Below are 20,350 nucleotides of genomic sequence, written 5' to 3'. Positions count from 1 at the left end.
TGTCTGGCGCCTCCTACTGCCTCTGCTGGCTCTCTGGCGCCTCCTACTGTCTCTGCTGGCTCTCTGGAGCCTCCTACTGTCTCTGCTCTCTGTCTGGTGCCTCCTACTCTCTCTGCTGGCTCTCTGGCGCCTCCTACTGTCTCTGCTGGCTCTCTGGCGCCTCCTACTGTCTCTGCTGGCTCTCTGGCGCCTCCTGCTGTCTCTCTGGCACCTCCTACTGTCTCTGCTGGCTCTCTGGCGCCTCCTACTGTCTGCTGGCTCTCTGACGCCTCCTACTGTCTCTGCTGGCTCTCTGGCGCCTCCTACTGTCTCTGCTCTCTGTCTGGCGCCTCCTACTGCCTCTGCTGGCTCTCTGGCGCCTCCTACTGTCTCTGCTGGCTCTCTGGCGCCTCCTACTGTCTCTGCTCTCTGTCTGGCGCCTCCTACTGTCTCTGCTCTCTGTCTGGCGCCTCCTACTGCCTCTGCTGGCTCTCTGGCGCCTCCTACTGTCTCTGCTGGCTCTCTGGCGCCTCCTACTGTCTCTGCTGGCTCTCTGGCATCTCCTACTGTCTCTGCTGGCTCTCTGGCACCTCCTACTGTCTCTGCTGGCTCTCTGGCGCCTCCTACTGTCTCTGCTGGCTCTCTGGCACCTCCTACTGTCTGCTGGCTCTCTGGCGCCTCCTACTGTCTCTGCTGGCTCTCTGGCGCCTCCTACTGTCTCTGCTCTCTGTCTGGCGCCTCCTACTGCCTCTGCTGGCTCTCTGGCGCCTCCTACTGTCTCTGCTGGCTCTCTGGCGCCTCCTACTGTCTCTGCTCTCTGTCTGGCGCCTCCTACTCTCTCTGCTCTCTGTCTGGCGCCTCCTACTCTCTCTGCTGGCTCTCTGGCGCCTCCTACTGTCTCTGCTGACTCTCTGGCGCCTCCTACTGTCTCTGCTGGCTCTCTGGCGCCTCCTACTGTCTCTGCTGGCTCTCTGGCATCTCCTACTGTCTCTGCTGGCTCTCTGGCGCCTCCTACTGTCTCTGCTGGCTCTCTGGCACCTCCTACTGTCTCTGCTGGCTCTCTGGCGCCTCCTACTGTCTCTGCTGGCTCTCTGGCGCCTCCTACTGTCTCTGCTCTCTGTCTGGCGCCTCCTACTGCCTCTGCTGGCTCTCTGGCGCCTCCTACTGTCTCTGCTGGCTCTCTGGCGCCTCCTACTGTCTCTGCTGGCTCTCTGGCGCCTCCTACTGTCTCTGCTGGCTCTCTGGCGCCTCCTACTGTCTCTGCTCTCTGTCTGGCGCCTCCTACTCTCTCTGCTCTCTGTCTGGCGCCTCCTACTCTCTCTGCTGGCTCTCTGGCGCCTCCTACTCTCTCTGCTGGCTATCTGGCGCCTCCTACTGTCGCTACTGGCTCTCTGACGCCTCCTACTGTCTCTGCTGGCTCTCTGGCGCCTCCTACTGTCTCTGCTGGCTCTCTGGCATCTCCTACTGTCTCTGCTGGCTCTCTGGCGCCTCCTACTGTCTCTGCTGGCTCTCTGGCGCCTCCTACTGTCTCTGCTGGCTCTCTGGCGCCTCCTACTGTCTCTGCTCTCTGTCTGGCGCCTCCTACTCTCTCTGCTCTCTGTCTGGCGCCTCCTACTCTCTCTGCTGGCTCTCTGGCACCTCCTACTCTCTCTGCTGGCTCTCTGGCACCTCCTACTGTCGCTACTGGCTCTCTGACGCCTCCTACTGTCTCTGCTGGCTCTCTGGCGCCTCCTACTGTCTCTGCTGGCTCTCTGGCGCCTCCTACTGTCTCTGCTGGCTCTCTGGCGCCTCCTACTGTCTCTGCTGGCTCTCTGGCGCCTCCTACTGTCTCTGCTCTCTGTCTGGCGCCTCCTACTCTCTCTGCTCTCTGTCTGGCGCCTCCTACTCTCTCTGCTGGCTCTCTGGCGCCTCCTACTCTCTCTGCTGGCTATCTGGCGCCTCCTACTGTCGCTACTGGCTATCTGGCGCCTCCTACTGTCGCTACTGGCTCTCTGACGCCTCCTACTGTCTCTGCTGGCTCTCTGGCGCCTCCTACTGTCTCTGCTGGCTCTCTGGCATCTCCTACTGTCTCTGCTGGCTCTCTGGCGCCTCCTACTGTCTCTGCTGGCTCTCTGGCGCCTCCTACTGTCTCTGCTGGCTCTCTGGCGCCTCCTACTGTCTCTGCTCTCTGTCTGGCGCCTCCTACTCTCTCTGCTCTCTGTCTGGCGCCTCCTACTCTCTCTGCTGGCTCTCTGGCACCTCCTACTCTCTCTGCTGGCTCTCTGGCACCTCCTACTGTCGCTACTGGCTCTCTGACGCCTCCTACTGTCTCTGCTGGCTCTCTGGCACCTCCTACTGTCTCTGCTGGCTCTCTGGCATCTCCTACTGTCTCTGCTGGCTCTCTGGCGCCTCCTACTGTCTCTGCTGGCTCTCTGGCGCCTCCTACTGTCTCTGCTGGCTCTCTGGCATCTCCTACTGTCTCTGCTGGCTCTCTGACGCCTCCTACTGTCTCTGCTGGCTCTCTGGCGCCTCCTACTGTCTCTGCTGGCTCTCTGGCACCTCCTACTGTCTCTGCTGTCTGTCTGCTTCTATCTCCTGGTCCAAATGGAGAATTAAATAACAGGCAAAAACACTGTTACAAAGCTTGATACATTAATATCATAGATGGAATAAAATACAATCATGGCATGAAATGTACTACTCTTAGGAAATGAATAAGTGTTTTGATAGTGAGATCGTAGTGATCAGATCGTGGGGGGCAGGGTAGCCTAGTGGTTAGAGTGGAGGGGCGGCAGGGTAGCCTAGTGGTTAGAGTGGAGGGGCGGCAGGGTAGCCTAGTGGTTAGAGTGGAGGGGCGGCAGGGTAGCCTAGTGGTTAGAGTGGAGGGGCGGCAGGGTAGCCTAGTGGTTAGAGTTTAGGGGTGGCAGGGTAGACTAGTGGTTAGAGTGGAGGGGTGGCAGGGTAGACTAGTGGTTAGAGTGGAGGGGTGGCAGGGTAGACTAGTGGTTAGAGTGGAGGGGTGGCAGGGTAGACTAGTGGTTAGAGTGGAGGGGTGGCAGGGTAGACTAGTGGTTAGAGTGGAGGGGTGGCAGGGTAGACTAGTGGTTAGAGTGGAGGGGTGGCAGGGTAGCCTAGTGGTTAGAGTGGAGGGGCGGCAGGGTAGCCTAGTGGTTAGAGTGGAGGGGCGGCAGGGTAGCCTAGTGGTTAGAGTGGAGGGGTGGCAGGGTAGCCTAGTGGTTAGAGTGGAGGGGCGGCAGGGTAGCCTAGTGGTTAGAGTGGAGGGGCGGCAGGGTAGCCTAGTGGTTAGAGTGGAGGGGCGGCAGGGTAGCCTAGTGGTTAGAGTGGAGGGGTGGCAGGGTAGCCTAGTGGTTAGAGTGGAGGGGCGGCAGGGTAGCGTAGTGGTTAGAGTGTTGGACTAGTAACCGGAATAAGTATTGTATCTGATCAGTTGGGTATGTTTTGATAGTGATCAGATCGTAGTGATCAGATCGTAGTGTGTGGTGTCATGTACCCTGATGTGTCTCTCCTGTCTAGCTGGGCATGGTCCGTAGCATGTTGTCCCTTAACCCGGCGGAGCGTCCTGAGGCTGCTGACATCACGGAGGAGCCTCTGTTTCAGGAACTGGAAGTCCCATGTCGCCTGGCGGTCCGACAACGATCCCGGACATACAGCGCCTCGTCAGCCGGATGGCCTGCACGCACCTCTATAGCCTCTTCCTGAACACGCACACACACACACACGCAACACACACACACACGCAACACACACACACACGCAACACACACACACACGCGACACACACACACACACACACGCGACACACACACGCAACACACACACGCAACACACACGCAACACACACGCAACACACACGCAACACACACACGCAACACACAAGCGCCAGTCACCCCTGTTCCCCCATTCTCAGTCTAATGCCAGACAGAACCTCCTCCTTCTGACACACCACCAAAGAGACCCTGTTGGACTTCTCTCTCACATCGTTCCTACAGTAACCCGACTACAGTAACCGTACTCTCACACAGTGTTTGTTCATTCAATCTCTCCCTCCTGCTGAGCCCTGCTGAACCCTGTACCTTATCAATCATATCTAGATGACACCTGGTTCTAACATGAACTGTCCTTAACAACTGGTAACTAGTACTGACAACTAGTACTGAACTAGTACTGACAACTAGTACTGAACTAGTACTGAGAACTGGAGGCTGAGACAGACATGCCTGACTTGGGTGAAAAAACCTTTTCCTGCTAGTTCCGTTTAAGATGATTTAAATGTATTGCTTTAGGCCTTAGGAGGTTTGTGAGGTGTAAACTGCCTTGGTGTTTGTGACTGCATCAGATATCTGACCTGCCTTGGACCAGGAGACCTGCCCTCCACTAGAATGAATTAATGAATGGTGCTGGGGAATGTTTCTACAGCATGATGGGGATCACAGGGCTAAGAATTCCTCAAAGCTATCTTCTTTTTGTTGTTGTAAATGTAGAAAGTCAACTCTTGTTTAAGTTGCTAAAAGCCAGAGCAGGACAATGATTTTCCAAAATGTTCTCCCTGCCAATTTTGTAAATAAGTAAACAAAAAAATGTAAAATGATTGTATGTTGTTAAAAGATGTGGTGTGGTCACACCTGTGTATATATACTGACTGTAATACGGTTCCATTGCTTTGTAAATGGCAGAATGAAGCATTATGATATCCGAGAGAGAGGAGAGCTGCACTTGATCGCTAGCTGAACGCGATCTGGTCTCTTAAGCCCGGAGGATACTGTGTCACAGACATGGTTCTTTCTATCTAAGAAATAGAAGGGAGAGTGGATGTATTTCTAAGTGAACTGTCACCTAGGGGCCAGATTCAGTCCGATCACGTTTGGTCCTCTCTGCACGTTTTAAAAGGCAATATTCCCATGTTTGCGTAGGACCCACGTTCACGGAAAACGCTCCCGTATGTTTTGTTTTTCCACCTTTTATTTAACCAGGTTCTCATTTACATATTGTCATCTCATGTTGATTAGAACTTGGCCTTTAAATGTCAATTGCTCTATAAGGTGGCTCTTCCTCGGTCTGTATTTAATTTAGGCCCTGAACAAGAATGAACTGATTCTAAGTTGAGGAGGACCTCCCAATAACATGTTGGACCTTCTTCATTATGTAATAAACACCATGTTTTCTCCTCTGGACAGGAGAGCAGTGCTTTAGAAAAGTCTTATCAAGTCCTTGTTACTCTTATCACTGATAATTGTAATGTACTATAATTATTGTTTTATCAATTGTACTTTTTCTAATGATTTTTGAAAAGGCTTTTTTTCATATAATCCTGCAAGCTTTTTTGATTACTGTAAAGTTTTTGATTACTGTAAAGTTTTTGATTACTGTAAAGTTTTTGACTGGAGAAGCTGATAAATTTACAGCAGAGATCTGGTTATGTTGAGTAGAGATGAGAGAGAGTCTTCTGTTGAGTAGAGATGAGAGAGAGTCTTCTGTTGAGTAGAGATGAGAGAGAGTCTTCTGTTGAGTAGAGATGAGAGAGAGTCTTCTGGGGTAGAGCTGGTTCTGTTGAGTAGAGATGAGAGAGGAGAGTCTGCTGAGGTAGAGCTGGTTCTGTTGAGTAGAGATGAGAGAGGAGAGTCTGCTGGGGTAGAGCTGGTTCTGTTGAGTAGAGATGAGAGAGGAGAGTCTGCTGAGGTAGAGCTGGTTCTGTTGAGTAGAGATGAGTCTGCTGAGGTAGAGCTGGTTCTGTTGAGTAGAGATGAGAGAGGAGAGTACTGAGGTAGAGCTGGTTCTGTTGAGTAGAGATGAGAGAGGAGAGTCTGCTGAGGTTTGGTCAAAATAAAATCACTTATTTCTGATTTTTTTTTTATAACCCAAACTGGGTTGAACCAAATGGAACCAATAAGGCTGAAACAACAGGGAGGGACCTCACTGAACTTGTCCAATAAAAAAAACTCTGGTTTTCCATTGCAAAATGTTTTGCTACGGTGTGCACTAATGAATACACCCCTGGTTTAAATGTTCAGACTAGATCTTACAGTTTATAACCTTTTCCCTTTGACCTACTGTATCCGAGTCCCAGCAAAGAGGGTTGTTTTATTTTATATTCATGTTTTATGGACTATATGAAGGAATTATCGTTCTCTGACTTTGCCTTCAAACTCTGAGAACAACTGCAGCAAGTACCTAAATTGTATTTCTGTCTGTCTGCAATCAAGAGTATCTAAGACCTTTAGATAATACTGTCATCTCTGCTTTTAGTTCTAGAAGTAGTGTTATAAATGACAACTATAGTTGAATTAGTTTATTAGATAGTTATCTAACCGATATTAAGTTTTTCTGTCTCTTCCTCCCTCCTCCTCTCTTCTTCTCTCCTCCCTCCTCCTCTCTTCTTCTCTTCCTCCCTCCTCCTCTCTTCTTCTCTCCTCCCTCCTTCTCTCTTCTTCTCTCCTCCCTCCTCCTCTCTTCTTCTCTCCTCCCTCCTCCTCTCTTCTTCTCTCCTCCCTCCTCCTCTTTTCTTCTCTCCTCCCTCCTCCTCTCTTCTTCTCTCCTCCCTCCTCCTCTCTTCTTCTCTCTTCTTCTCTCCTCCCTCCTCCTCTCTTCTTCTCTTCCTCCCTCCTCCTCTCTTCTTCTCTCCTCCCTCCTCCTCTCTTCTTCTCTCCTCCCTCCTCCTCTCTTCTTCTCTCCTCCCTCCTCCTCTCTTCTTCTCTCTTCTTCTCTCCTCCCTCCTCCTCTCTTCTTCTCTCCTCCCTCCTCCTCTCTTCTTCTCTCTTCTTCTCTCCTCCCTCCTCCTCTCTTCTTCTCTTCCTCCCTCCTCCTCTCTCTTCTTCTCTCCTCCCTCCTCCTCTCTTCTTCTCTCCTCCCTCCTTCTCTCTTCTTCTTCTCCCTCCTCCTCCCTCCTCCCTCCTTCTTCTCTCCTCCCTCCTTCTCTCTTCTCTCTCCTCCCTCCCTCCTTCTTCTCTCTCTCCTCTCTCTCTCCTCCCTCCTCCTCTCTTCTTCTCTCCTCCCTCCTTCTCTCTTCTTCTCTCCTCCCTCCTCCTCTCTTCTTCTCTCCTCCCTCCTTCTCTCTTCTTCTCTCCTCCCTCCTTCTCTCTTCTTCTCTCCTCCCTCCTCCTCTCTTCTTCTCTCCTCCCTCCTTCTCTCTTCTTCTCTCCTCCCTCCTTCTCTCTTCTTCTCTCCTCCCTCCTCCTCTCTTCTTCTCTCCTCCCTCCTCCTCTCTTCTTCTCTCCTCCCTCCTCCTCTCTTCTTCTCTCCTCCTCCCTCCTCCTCCCTCCTCTCTCTTCTTCTCTCCTCCCTTCTCTCTCTTCTTCTCTCCTCCCTCCTCCTCTCTTCTTCTCTCCTCCCTCCTCCTCTCTTCTTCTCTCCTCCCTCCTTCTCTCTCTTCTTCTCCTCCCTCCTCCTCCTCCCTCTCTTCTTCTCTCCTCCCTCCTCTCTTATTTTCTTCTCTCTTCTTCTCCCTCCTCCCTCCTCCTCTCTTCTTCTCTCCTCCCTCCTTCTCTCTTCTTCTCTCCTCCCTCCTTCTCTCTTCTTCTCTCCTCCCTCCTTCTCTCTTCTTCTCTCCTCCCTCCTTCTCTCTTCTTCTCTCCTCCCTCCTTCTCTCTTCTTATCTCCTCTCTTCTTCTCTCCTCCCTCCTTCTCTCTTCTTCTCTCCTCCCTCCTTCTCTCTTCTTCTCTCCTCCCTCCTTCTCTCTTCTTATCTCCTCTCTTCTTCTCTCCTCCCTCCTTCTCTCTTCTTCTCTCCTCTCTCTTCTTTCCCTGGATGTCTGGTTCTGCACCTCTGACCTCTCCCTTGACCCCTACCCTTTGACCTGTAGTTAAATCTATCTGTCCATCTGATCTGGTAATGATGTAAATATGTTTATTTTGTTTTATTTATGGTTTAATGCCGAAATCAATCAGTTTTGGGTTGGTGGTACATATATATATATATATATATATATAAATATATGATGAATGCACTTCGTCCCATGAAGTTCATTGAAATATGGTGACTTCTTCCAAGTCTTACATTTAATAAACACTTCTATTACATTTGTAAAGTTTAGTGTGCTTTGGTGTGTTTTTGTTCCCGTGTGTGTGTGTGTGTGTGTGTGTGTGTGTGTGTGTGTGTGTGTCGGTCACTGTTTCAGACACCCTGAGCCGGCGGCCAGGCATCGGTCTCACGCTGTGGGTACTTGCTACCCTCTCACAGGTGAAGACCTGGAAGGCCAGACGTAACCTTCGTGGACATCTGTTGAGACCCTGGCCTCAGAACAGAGGACCTACCAGCTGTCATGAACAACAGAGAGCTATGGACTGTTGTCCAGCGCATTGTGGCACCATAAGCAAGTGGTCATTAGGCTGTTTTTGGTCCAGCCCTAAACCTTTTCATGGTCCTGCCCCGAACCTTTTGATGGTCCAGCCCCGAACCTTTTGATGGTCCAGCCCTGAACCTTTTCATGGTCCAGCCCTGAACCTTTTCATGGTCCAGCCCCAGACCTTTTGATGGTCCAGCCCCAGACCTTTTGATGGTCCAGCCCTGAACCTTTTGATGGTCCAGCCCTGAACCCTTTGATGGTCCAGCCGAACCCTTTGATGGTCCAGCCCCGAACCTTTTGATGGTCCAGCCCTGAACTTTTTGATGGTCCAGCCCTGAACATTTTGATGGTCCAGCCCTGAACCTGAACATTTTGATGGTCCAGCCCTGAACCTTTTGAACAGCCTTTTGATGGTCCAGCCCTGAACCTTTTGATGGTCCAGCCCTGAACCTTTTGATGGTCCAGCCCTGAACCTTTTGATGGTCCAGCCCTGAACCTTTTGATGGTCCAGCCCTGAACCTTTTGATGGTCAGCCCTGAACCTTTTGATGGTCCAGCCCTGAACCTTTTTTGATGGTCCAGCCCTGAACCTTTTGATGGTCCAGCCCTGAACCTTTTGATGGTCCAGCCCTGAACCTTTTGATGGTCCAGCCCTGAACCTTTTGATGGTCCAGCCCTGAACCTTTTGATGGTCCAGCCCTGAACCTTTTGATGGTCCAGCCCTGAACCTTTTGATGGTCCAGCCCTGAACCTTTTGATGGTCCAGCCCTGAACCTTTTGATGGTCCAGCCCTGAACCTTTTGATGGTCCAGCCCTGAACCTTTTGATGGTCCAGCCCTGAACCTTTTGATGGTCCAGCCCTGAACATTTTGATGGTCCAGCCCTGAACCTTTTGATGGTCCAGCCCTGAACCTTTTGATGGTCCAGCCCTGAACCTTTTGATGGTCCAGCCCTGAACCTTTTTTCCAGCTTTTGATGGAACCTTTTGATGGTCCAGCCCTGAACCTTTTTTGATGGTCCAGCCCTGAACCTTTTTTCCAGCCCTGAACCTTTTGATGGTCCAGCCCTGAACCTTTTGATGGTCCAGCCCCGAACCTTTTGATGGTCCAGCCCTTTTGATGGTGAACCTTTTGATGGTCCAGCCCTGAACCTTTTGATGGTCCAGCCCTGAACATTTTGATGGTCCAGAACCTTTGATGGTCCCTGAACCTTTTGATGGTGAACCTTTTGATGGTCCAGCCGAACATTTTGATGGTCCACCCGAACATTTTGATGGTCCAGCCCTGAACCTTTTGATGGTCCAGCCCTGGAACCTTTGATGGTCCAGCCCGAACCTTTTGATGGTCCAGCCCTTTTGATGGTGAACCTTTTGATGGTCCAGCCCTGAACCTTTTGATGGTCCAGCCCTGAACCTTTTGATGGTCCAGCCCTGAACCTTTTGATGGTCCAGCCCTGAACCTTTTGATGGTCCAGCCCCGAACCTTTTGATGGTCCAGCCCCGAACCTTTTGATGGTCCAGCCCCGAACCTTTTGATGGTCCAGCCCCGACCTTTGATGGCCCGAACTTTTGATGGTCCAACCTTTGATGGTCCAGCCCCGAACCTTTTGATGGTCCAGCCCCGAACCTTTTGATGGTCCAGCCCCTTTTGATGGTCCAACCTTTTGATGGTCCAGCCCTGAACCTTTTGATGGTCCAGCCCCGAACCTTTTGATGGTCCAGCCCCGAACCTTTTGATGGTCCAGCCCCGAACCTTTTGATGGTCCAGCCCTGAACCTTTTGATGGTCCAGCCCTGAACCTTTTGATGGTCCAGCCCTGAACCTTTTGATGGTCCAGCCCTGAACCTTTTGATGGTCCAGCCCTGAACCTTTTCATGTGTGTTATTTCAGTCTGATATGAGTTTCCATAACATCATTTGCTATGCAGTATTTAAAATAAAATACTGTATACTGCACTAGGCAGTAGTGGGGATGTCGCTAGTTAACACAACCACAGTCATAATTGTGGCTAAACCCCTTTTCTTAAAATCAGATTTTAAACCTAACCCCACTGCTAGCCTTATGCCTAACCTTGGATTAACATTTTTTCCCTACCTTTTTCAATATGACTTTGCGGCTGTGTTATCTAGTGGAAAGCCAGAACTAGGCACTGCAGGGAAGCCTCTGAACAGGTGCGGCAGCTGCTGCGATTGGTCAACACTTCACAACGCAGTGGACTGCCCATGTCCCTTGGCCCCTCCCCCCAAACCTACAGGACGGTTCGATGTGGACGTCATCATTCAGCGAAACTCCCTGGTGGAAGCTACCTAGCTATTCTGCCTCAGTATAAGGGTTGGCTAATGCTAATAAGGTACCGTTAGCACTTAGCATCCTTAAGCTATTGGGTGTCAGTCAGTTATTTATCAGTATTATTTAGTGAATGGGCAAGCTAATGATATTGATTTAAGTCATAAAGTGTTTATTTCGAACGAGTGCATTTGATGAGTTTCGTTTCTGTAGCTGGCTTGGCTGGCTAGCTGCTTCCGATAGCTACTGGCTGGCTAGCTAGCTGAGACCGAAGAGATGAGTTTTTCTGACTGAAACATGTCTTCTGACAGTGACACAGTTCCCCCCGGTGGACTGAAGCTGAACTGTGATATTCATATTAACCCTGTTTAAACTGGGCAATGTTGAGAAGGTGTAACTGACCAAATTAATCATAAAGGTCCTATAATCAATAACGTTCTACAAGTAAACATTCTTGGGTCATGTGTGTTATAAACCATATAGACTATGTAACTATTTGTAAAAAAATAAATAAAAATAAAAACGGGCCATTATTAAATTGGTAAAATTTCATTGAGCTTTTATTTGTTATTACTCTTATTATTATTCACTTAGCTACTGACTTGTTCTATTGTTGCGTTGTCTACAGGTTAACCTGCAAGGAAGCATTTCAGTGTGTACACGCCGTGTATGTCATGTGTATATGCCAAATAAACAGGAAGTGGGGAGGGCAGTCAGAAACACAAGGGAAAAGATGGCTTTGTGGTTAGATTTGTGAAACATATTGAAAATACATAGGCCCTTACATTATATTATACATGATGTCTCCTCAAATGTTATGTCATCTAAAAACCATCAGCTGCTATAGCTGACGAAAGGAGTTATAGAAGTCTTCAAACCTCTTCCATGCTACAGGTACATTAACAAATATATTTAATAGCTTAGGTGCTATTCTTTTTTTATTTATTATTATATATTTTTATTTCACCTTTATTTAACCAGGTAGGCTAGTTGAGAACACCTTTATTTAACCAGGTAGGCTAGTAGAGAACACCTTTATTTAACCAGGTAGGCTAGTAGAGAACACCTTTATTTAACCAGGTAGGCTAGTAGAGAACACCTTTATTTAACCAGGTAGGCCAGTTGAGAACACCTTTATTTAACCAGGTAGGCTAGTTGAGAACACCTTTATTTAACCAGGTAGGCCAGTTGAGAACACCTTTATTTAACCAGGTTAGGCTAGTTGAGAACACCTTTATTTAACCAGGTAGGCCAGTTGAGAACACCTTTATTTAACCAGGTAGGCTAGTTGAGAACACCTTTATTTAACCAGGTAGGCTAGTTGAGAACACCTTTATTTAACCAGGTAGGCCAGTTGAGAACACCTTTATTTAACCAGGTAGGCTAGTTGAGAACACCTTTATTTAACCAGGTAGGCCAGTTGAGAACACCTTTATTTAACCAGGTAGGCTAGTTGAGAACACCTTTATTTAACCAGGTAGGCCAGTTGAGAACACCTTTATTTAACCAGGTAGGCTAGTTGAGAACACCTTTATTTAACCAGGTAGGCTAGTTGAGAACACCTTTATTTAACCAGGTAGGCTAGTAGAGAACACCTTTATTTAACCAGGTAGGCTAGTTGAGAACACCTTTATTTAACCAGGTAGGCTAGTAGAGAACACCTTTATTTAACCAGGTAGGCTAGTTGAGAACACCTTTATTTAACCAGGTAGGCTAGTTGAGAACACCTTTATTTAACCAGGTAGGCTAGTTGAGAACACCTTTATTTAACCAGGTAGGCTAGTTGAGAACACCTTTATTTAACCAGGTAGGCTAGTTGAGAACACCTTTATTTAACCAGGTAGGCCAGTTGAGAACACCTTTATTTAACCAGGTAGGCTAGTAGAGAACACCTTTATTTAACCAGGTAGGCTAGTTGAGAACACCTTTATTTAACCAGGTAGGCTAGTAGAGAACACCTTTATTTAACCAGGTAGGCTAGTTGAGAACACCTTTATTTAACCAGGTAGGCTAGTTGAGAACACCTTTATTTAACCAGGTAGGCTAGTTGAGAACACCTTTATTTAACCAGGTAGGCTAGTTGAGAACACCTTTATTTAACCAGGTAGGCTAGTAGAGAACACCTTTATTTAACCAGGTAGGCTAGTAGAGAACACCTTTATTTAACCAGGTAGGCTAGTTGAGAACACCTTTATTTAACCAGGTAGGCTAGTTGAGAACACCTTTATTTAACCAGGTAGGCTAGTTGAGAACACCTTTATTTAACCAGGTAGGCTAGTTGAGAACACCTTTATTTAACCAGGTAGGCTAGTAGAGAACACCTTTATTTAACCAGGTAGGCTAGTTGAGAACACCTTTATTTAACCAGGTAGGCTAGTTGAGAACACCTTTATTTAACCAGGTAGGCTAGTAGAGAACACCTTCATTTAACCAGGTAGGCTAGTTGAGAACACCTTTATTTAACCAGGTAGGCTAGTAGAGAACACCTTTATTTAACCAGGTAGGCTAGTTGAGAACACCTTTATTTAACCAGGTAGGCCAGTTGAGAACACCTTTATTTAACCAGGTAGGCTAGTTGAGAACACCTTTATTTAACCAGGTAGGCTAGTTGAGAACACCTTTATTTAACCAGGTAGGCTAGTTGAGAACACCTTTATTTAACCAGGTAGGCTAGTTGAGAACACCTTTATTTAACCAGGTAGGCTAGTTGAGAACACCTTTATTTAACCAGGTAGGCTAGTTGAGAACACCTTTATTTAACCAGGTAGGCTAGTTGAGAACACCTTTATTTAACCAGGTAGGCTAGTTGAGAACACCTTTATTTAACCAGGTAGGCTAGTTGAGAACAAGTTTCATTTAACCAGATAGGCTAGTTGAACACCTTTATTTAACCAAGGCTAGTTGAGAACACCTTTATTTAACCAGGTAGGCTAGTTGAGAACACCTTTATTTAACCAGGACTAGTTGAGAACACTTTATTTAACACAGAGTTATTTAACCAGGTAGGAGTGAGAACAATTAACAAGATCAATACAACACAGTAACAAGTCAATAACACAGTAGAAAAAAAAGAGAGTCTATATACATTGTGTGCAAAAGGCATGAGGAGGTAGGCGAATAATTACAATTTTGCAGATTAACCTTGGAGTGATGAATGATCAGATGGTCATGTACAGGTAGAGATATTGGTGTGCAAAAGAGCAGAAAAGTAAATAAATATAAACAGTATGGGGATGAGGTAGGTAAAAATGGGTGTTCTATTTACCAATAGACTATGTACAGCTGCAGGATCGGTTAGCTGCTCAGATAGCTGGCTTCCAGTTGAAGCTCGCATCCGCTACAAGACCATGGTGCTTGCCTAGCTGTGAGGGGAACGGCACCTCAACCTCCAGGCTCTGATCAGGCCCTACACCCAAACAAGGGCACTGCGTTCATCCACCTCTGGCCTGGCCTCCCTACCACTAGGTCAGCCCAGTCAAAACTGTTCGCTGCTCTGGCCCCCCAATGGTGGAACAAACTCCCTCACGACGCCAGGACAGCGGAGTCAATCACCACCTTCCGGAGACACCTGAAACCCCACCTCTTTAAGGAATACCTAGGATAGGATAAAGTAATCCCTCTCACCCCCCCCTCCCCCTGAAAAGATTTAGATGCACTACTGTTCCACTGGAGGTCATAAGGTGAATGCACCAATTTGTAAGTCGCTCTGGATAAGAGCGTCTGCTAAATGACTTAAATGTAAATGTAAATGTAAAGATAGCAGATGTTTGAAGTTAGTGAGGGAGATAAAAGTCTCCAACTTCAGCGATTTTTGCAATTCGTTCCAGTCACAGGCAGCAGAGAACTGGAACGAAAGGCGGCCAAATGAGGTGTTGGCTTTAGGGATGATCAGTGAGATACACCTGCTGGAGCGCGTGCTACGGGTGGGTGTTGCCATCGTGACCAGTGAACTGAGATAAGGCGGAGCTTTACCTAGCATGGACTTGTAGATGACCTGGAGCCAGTGGGTCTGGCGACGAATATGTAGCGAGGGCCAGCCGACTAGAGCATACAGGTCGCAGTGGTGGGTGGTATAAGGTGCTTTAGTAACAAAACGGATGGCACTGTGATAAACTGCATCCAGTTTGCTGAGTAGAGTGTTGGAAGCTATTTTGTAGATGAAGTCGAGGATCGGTAGGATAGTCAGTTTTACTAGGGTAAGTTTGGCGGCGTGAGTGAAGGAGGCTTTGTTGCGGAATAGAAAGCCGACTCTAGATTTGATTTTAGATTGGAGATGTTTTATATGAGTTTGGAAGGAGAGTTTACAGTCTAGCCAGACACCTAGGTACTTATAGATGTCCACATATTCTAGGTCGGAACCATCCAGGGTGGTGATGCTAGTCGGGCGTGCGGGTGCAGGCAGCGAACGGTTGAAAAGCATGCATTTGGTTTTACTAGCGTTTAAGAGCAGTTGGAGGTGTTGTATGGCTCATTTGGAGGTTAGATAGCACAGTGTCCAAGGACAGTGAGGACGGGCCGGAAGTATACAGAATGGTGTCGTCTGCATAGAGGTGGATCAGGGAATCGCCCGCAGCAAGAGCAACATCATTGATATATACAGAGAAAAGAGTCGGCCCGAGAATTGAACCCTGTGGCACCCCCATAGAGACTGCCAGAGGACCGGACAGCATGCCCTCCGATTTGACACACTGAACTCTGTCTGCAAAGTAGTTGGTGAACCAGGCAAGGCAGTCATCAGAAAAACTGAGGCTACTGAGTCTGCCGATAAGAATATGGTGATTGACAGAGTCGAAAGCCTTGGCAAGGTCGATGAAGACGGCTGCACAGTACTGTCTTTTATCGATGGCAGTTATGATATCGTTTAGTACCTTGAGCGTGGCTGAGGTGCACCCGTGACCGGCTCGGAAACCAGATTGCACAGCGGAGAAAGTACGGTGGGATTCGAGATGGTCAGTGACCTGTTTGTTGACTTGGCTTTCGAAGACCTTAGATAGGCAGGACAGGATGGATATAGGTCTGTAACAGTTTGGGTCCAGGGTGTCTCCCCCTTTGAGGAGGGGGATGACTGCGGCAGCTTTCCAATCCTTGGGGATCTCAGACGATATGAAAGAGAGGTTGAACAGGCTGGTAATATGAGTTGCGACAATGGCGGCGGATAGTTTCAGAAATAGAGGGTCCAGATTGTCAAGCCCAGCTGATTTGTACGGGTCCAGGTTTTGCAGCTCTTTCAGAACATCTGCTATCTGGATTTGGGTAAAGGAGAACCTGGAGAGGCTTGGGCGAGTAGCTGCGGGGGGGGCGGAGCTGTTGGCCGAGGTTGGAGTAGCCAGGAGGAAGGCATGGCCAGCCGTTGAGAAATGCTTGTTGAAGTTTTCGATAATCATGGATTTATCGGTGGTGACCGTGTTACCGAGCCTCAGTGCAGTGGGCAGCTGGGAGGAGGTGCTCTTGTTCTCCATGGACTTCACAGTGTCCCAGAACTTTTTGGAGTTAGAGCTACAGGATGCACATTTCTGCCTGAAGAAGCTAGCCTTAGCTTTCCTGACTGACTGCGTGTATTGGTTCCTGACTTCCTTGAACAGTTGCATATCGCGGTGACTATTCGATGCTATTGCAGTCCGCCACAGGATGTTTTTGTGCTGGTCGAGGGCAGTCAGGTCTGGAGTGAACCAAGGGCTATATCTGTTCTTAGTTCTGCATTTTTTGAACGGAGCGTGCTTATCTAAAATGGTGAGGAAGTTACTTTTAAAGAATGACCAGGCATCCTCAACTGACGGGATGAGGTCAATGTCCTTCCAGGATACCCGGACCAGGTCGATTAGAAAGTTCTGGTCACAGAAGTGTTTTAGGGAGCATTTGACAGTGATGAGGGGTGGTCGTTTGACTGCGGATCCGTAGCGGATGCAGGCAATGAGGCAGTGATCGCTGAGATCCTGGTTGAAGACAGCGGAGGTGTATTTGGAGGGCCAGTTGGTCAGGATGACGTCTATGAGGGTGCCCTTGTTTACAGATTTAGGGTTGTACCTGGTGGGTTCCTTGATGATTTGTGTGAGATTGAGGGCATCTAGCTTAGATTGTAGGACTGCCGGGGTGTTAACCTGTTGCTTCTACTCGGGACGCTTGCGTCCCAACTAGAGCTCTGGAAATGCAAATGCGCTACGCTAAATGCTAATAGTATTAGTTAAAACTCAAAAGTTCATTAAAATACACATGCAGGGTATCGAATTAAAGCTACACTCGTTGTGAATCCAGGCAACAAGTCAGATTTTTAAAATGCTTTTCGGCGAAAGCATGAGAAGCTATTATCTGATAGCATGCAACACCCCAAAAGACCCACAGGGGACGTAAACAAAATAATTAGCATTTCGGCGTTACACAAACCGCACAATAAAATAGAAAACATTCATTACCTTTCACCATCTTCTTTGTTGGCACTCCTAGATGTCCCATAAACACTATTTGGGTCTTTATTTCGATTAAATCGGTCCATATAAAGCCTAGATATCGTTATATGTAGACTGTGTGATAAACGAAAAAAACATCGTTTCAAAACGTAACGTCATTTTTTAAAATTCAAAAAGTCGACGATAAACTTTCACAAAACACTTCGAAATACGTTTGTAATGCAACTTTAGGTATTAGTAAACGTTAATAAGCGATAAAATTCATCAGGAGGCGATGTAAAGATCATTAGCTGTCCGTCTGCAAAAATGTCCGGCTAGAAACTCAACGAAAATATCCGGTCCTAGACCGGATTAGATACGGTGTCCTGCATGTGTTTGACCAAGAAAAAACTCGAAGGGAAATGACAAGACTCTAGACACCGTGTGGAAGCTGTAGGTACTGCAACCTCAGTCAATTAATTGTGGTTCACCTTTATCAATGGGATCAAGTAGCGCATGGATATATTTTCCCATTTTCAGTGATCAGTTTTTCCACAGCAGTGATTTAACCAGTTTTTTTAAACGTCTGAGTGTTTTCTATCCACACAGACTAAGCAAATGCATATACTATATTCCTGGCATGAGTAGCAGGGCGCTGAAATGTTGCGCGATTTTTAACAGAATGTTCAAAAAAGTAGAGAGTCGACTGAAGAGGTTAAGCATATCCCAGTTTAGGTCACCTAACAGAACAAACTCTGAAGCTAGATGGGGGGCAATCAATTCACAAATGGTGTCCAGGGCACAGCTGGGAGCTGAGGGGGGTTGGTAGCAGGCGGCAACAGTGAGAGACTTATTTCTGGAGAGAGTAATTTTTTTAATTAGTAGTCCGAACTGTTTGGGTATGGACCTGGAAAGTATGACATTACTTTGCAGGCTAACTCCTCCCCCTTTGGCAGTTCTATCTTGACGGAAAATGTTATAGTTGGGTATGGAAATCTCAGAATTTTTGGTGGCCTTCCTGAGCCAGGATTCAGACACGGCAAGGACATCAGGGTTAGCAGAGTGTGCTAAAGCAGTGAGTAAAACAAACTTAGGGAGGAGGCTTCTGATGTTGACATGCATGAAACCAAGGCTTTTTCGATCACAGAAGTCAACAAATGAGGGTGCCTGGGGACATGCAGTGCCTGGGTTTACCTCCACATCACCCGCGGAACAGAGGAGGAGTAGTATGAGGGTGCGGCTAAAGGCTATCAAAACTGGTCGCCTAGAGCGTTGGGGACAAAGAATAAAAGGAGCAGATTTCTGGGCATGGTAGAATATATTCAGGGCATAATGCGCAGACAGGGGTATGGTGGGGTGCGGGTACAGCGGAGGTAAGCCCAGGCACTGGGTGATGATAAGAGAGGTTGTATCTCTGGACATGCTGGTTGAGGTCACCGCATGTGTGGGAGGTGGGACAAAGGAGGTATCAGGGGTATGTAGAGTGGAACTAGGGGCTCCATTGTAAACTAAAACAATGATAACTAACCTGAACAACAGTATACAAGGCATATTGACATTTGAGAGAGACATACAGCGAGGCATACAGTAATCACAGGTGTTGATTGGGAGAGCTAGCTAAACCAGTAGGTGAGACAACAACAGCTAATCAGCTAGCACAACAACTGCAGGTAAAATGGCGTTGACTAGGCAGAGAGGGTCGGATTAACTACACACAGAGCCTGAGTGTGGCTGGGGCCGACAGATAAAACATAAACAAACAGAATACTGTGATTAATGGACAGTCCAGCAGGCATCAGCTATGTAGCCAAGTGATCACAGTGTCCAGGGGGCAGCGGTGGATGGGACAGGGAAGCTAGACTGGCGAGTATTATCCAGGCTTAAAAAAAAAAATGGCTGGCTGTGCTGAAGGTAAAAGCCGCTAGCAGTGGCTAACAATGACTAAATAGCTTGTAGCTGGTTAGCTTCTGGAGGTTCTTGAATGTGTTCTAAAAATTAAAAATAATAGCGATTCCGTATCACATTGGGTGAGGCAGGTTACCGGAAGGTATAATCGAATTAAAAATCGAAAAGAGATTGAAAGTAAATATGGGTCCAGTGAGTGGATGGGCTGGCTGGGGATGCGGCGATTCAGACAGTTAGCAGGCCTGTGCTAACAAGCTAACAGTTAGTAGGCCGGGGCTAAACAAGCTAGCAGTTAGCAGGCCGAATTAGCAAGCAAGCAGATAGCAAGGGCTAGAAAGTTAGCCTTTGGGGGACGTCACGATCGGGGTTAAGTCTGTTTATGCCTCTTCATGCGGTGACATCGATAGACCGGTCGTGGGTCTGGATATTGTAGCCCAGGAGTATGCTTCGGTGGTAGCACAGGAGCTCTGGCCGGGCTAGCTTCAAGCTAAGTGGATGGGAACGCTAGCCAGGAGTAGTCATCCGGGGTTGAGGTTAGCTAGTTAGCTAGTTGTGAATATCCAGATGAAAAAGTTCAGTTTGAGGTGGGAATCCGGGGATAAAAATAATAGGTCCGTTATGCTCTGGTTAGAGTCGCGTTGTTCGAACTGGCGAGAGCTTTCCGAGCTAAAGGTTAGCTGATGACCGGTTAGCTGAAGACCGCTAGCAATGGTTTGCTGACTGATAGCTGGTAGTTAGCTGGCTAGCTTCAGTTGAGGGGTTCCGGATCCGAAGTAAATATAAATACTTTAGAAGAAAAAGCAGATCCACGCTACATTGGGTGAGGCGGGTTGCAGGAGAGTATTTAGATGTTGAGGTTTAGGAAAATGTTTTAAAAGATATATATATATTTTTTAAAGATTTGCGAAGAAAAATATGTTAAAAAAACGAATATATACAAGGGACACGACAAGACGTCTGACTGCTACGCCATCTTGTATCTTTCACTGGTCATCCCCAAAGCCAACACCTACTTTGGCCGCCTTTCCTTCCAGTTCTCTGCTGCCAATGACTGATACGAATTTCAAAAATCACTGAAGTTGGAGACATATCTCCCTCTCTAACTTTAAACATCAGCTGTCAGAGCAGCTTACCAACCGCTGCAGCTGTACACAGCCCATCTGGAAATAGCCCATCCAACCAACCTCATCCCCAGATTTGTTTTTGCTTTTCTGCTCTTTTGCACACCAGTATTTCTACTTGCACATCCTCATCTGCACATCTATCACTCCAGTGTTAATTGGTAATTGCTAAATTGTTTTGTCAATATTGGCCTATTTATTGCCTTACATCCTTACTCCATTTGCACACACTGTATACAGATTTTCCTACTGTATTATTGACTGTACGTTTGTTTATTCCATCTGTAACTCTGTGTTGTTGTTTTTGTCGCACTGCTTTGCTTTATCTTGGCCAGGTCGCAGTTGTAAATGAGAACTTGTTCTCAACTGGTCTAAATAAAGGTGAAATATTAGTAATAAT

The 20,350-nt window shown here is 47.6% G+C and overlaps 2 protein-coding genes across 2 annotated transcripts in view; one reads left to right on the top strand and one right to left on the bottom strand.

Moving 5' to 3' along the window:
* eif2ak3 (eukaryotic translation initiation factor 2-alpha kinase 3) overlaps positions 1-5,938 on the top strand; it is a 101,608-nt gene extending 95,670 nt beyond the window's left edge. Inside the window, 1 exon segment of the mRNA XM_065025976.1 lies at positions 3,493-5,938. Coding sequence (XP_064882048.1) covers positions 3,493-3,678 — 186 coding nt within the window. The 3' untranslated portion in view covers positions 3,679-5,938.
* LOC135574386 (GDNF family receptor alpha-4-like) overlaps positions 1-20,350 on the bottom strand; it is a 780,873-nt gene that overhangs the window by 20,067 nt on the left and 740,456 nt on the right. The window lies entirely within an intron of this gene.

The sequence above is a fragment of the Oncorhynchus nerka genome, linkage group LG12 (assembly GCF_034236695.1).
Source record: "Oncorhynchus nerka isolate Pitt River linkage group LG12, Oner_Uvic_2.0, whole genome shotgun sequence".
NCBI classification, from domain to species: Eukaryota; Metazoa; Chordata; class Actinopteri; order Salmoniformes; family Salmonidae; genus Oncorhynchus; species Oncorhynchus nerka.
The sequence above is the reverse complement of the archived record's forward strand: the minus strand, read 5'-3'. Positions and strand labels throughout refer to the sequence as shown.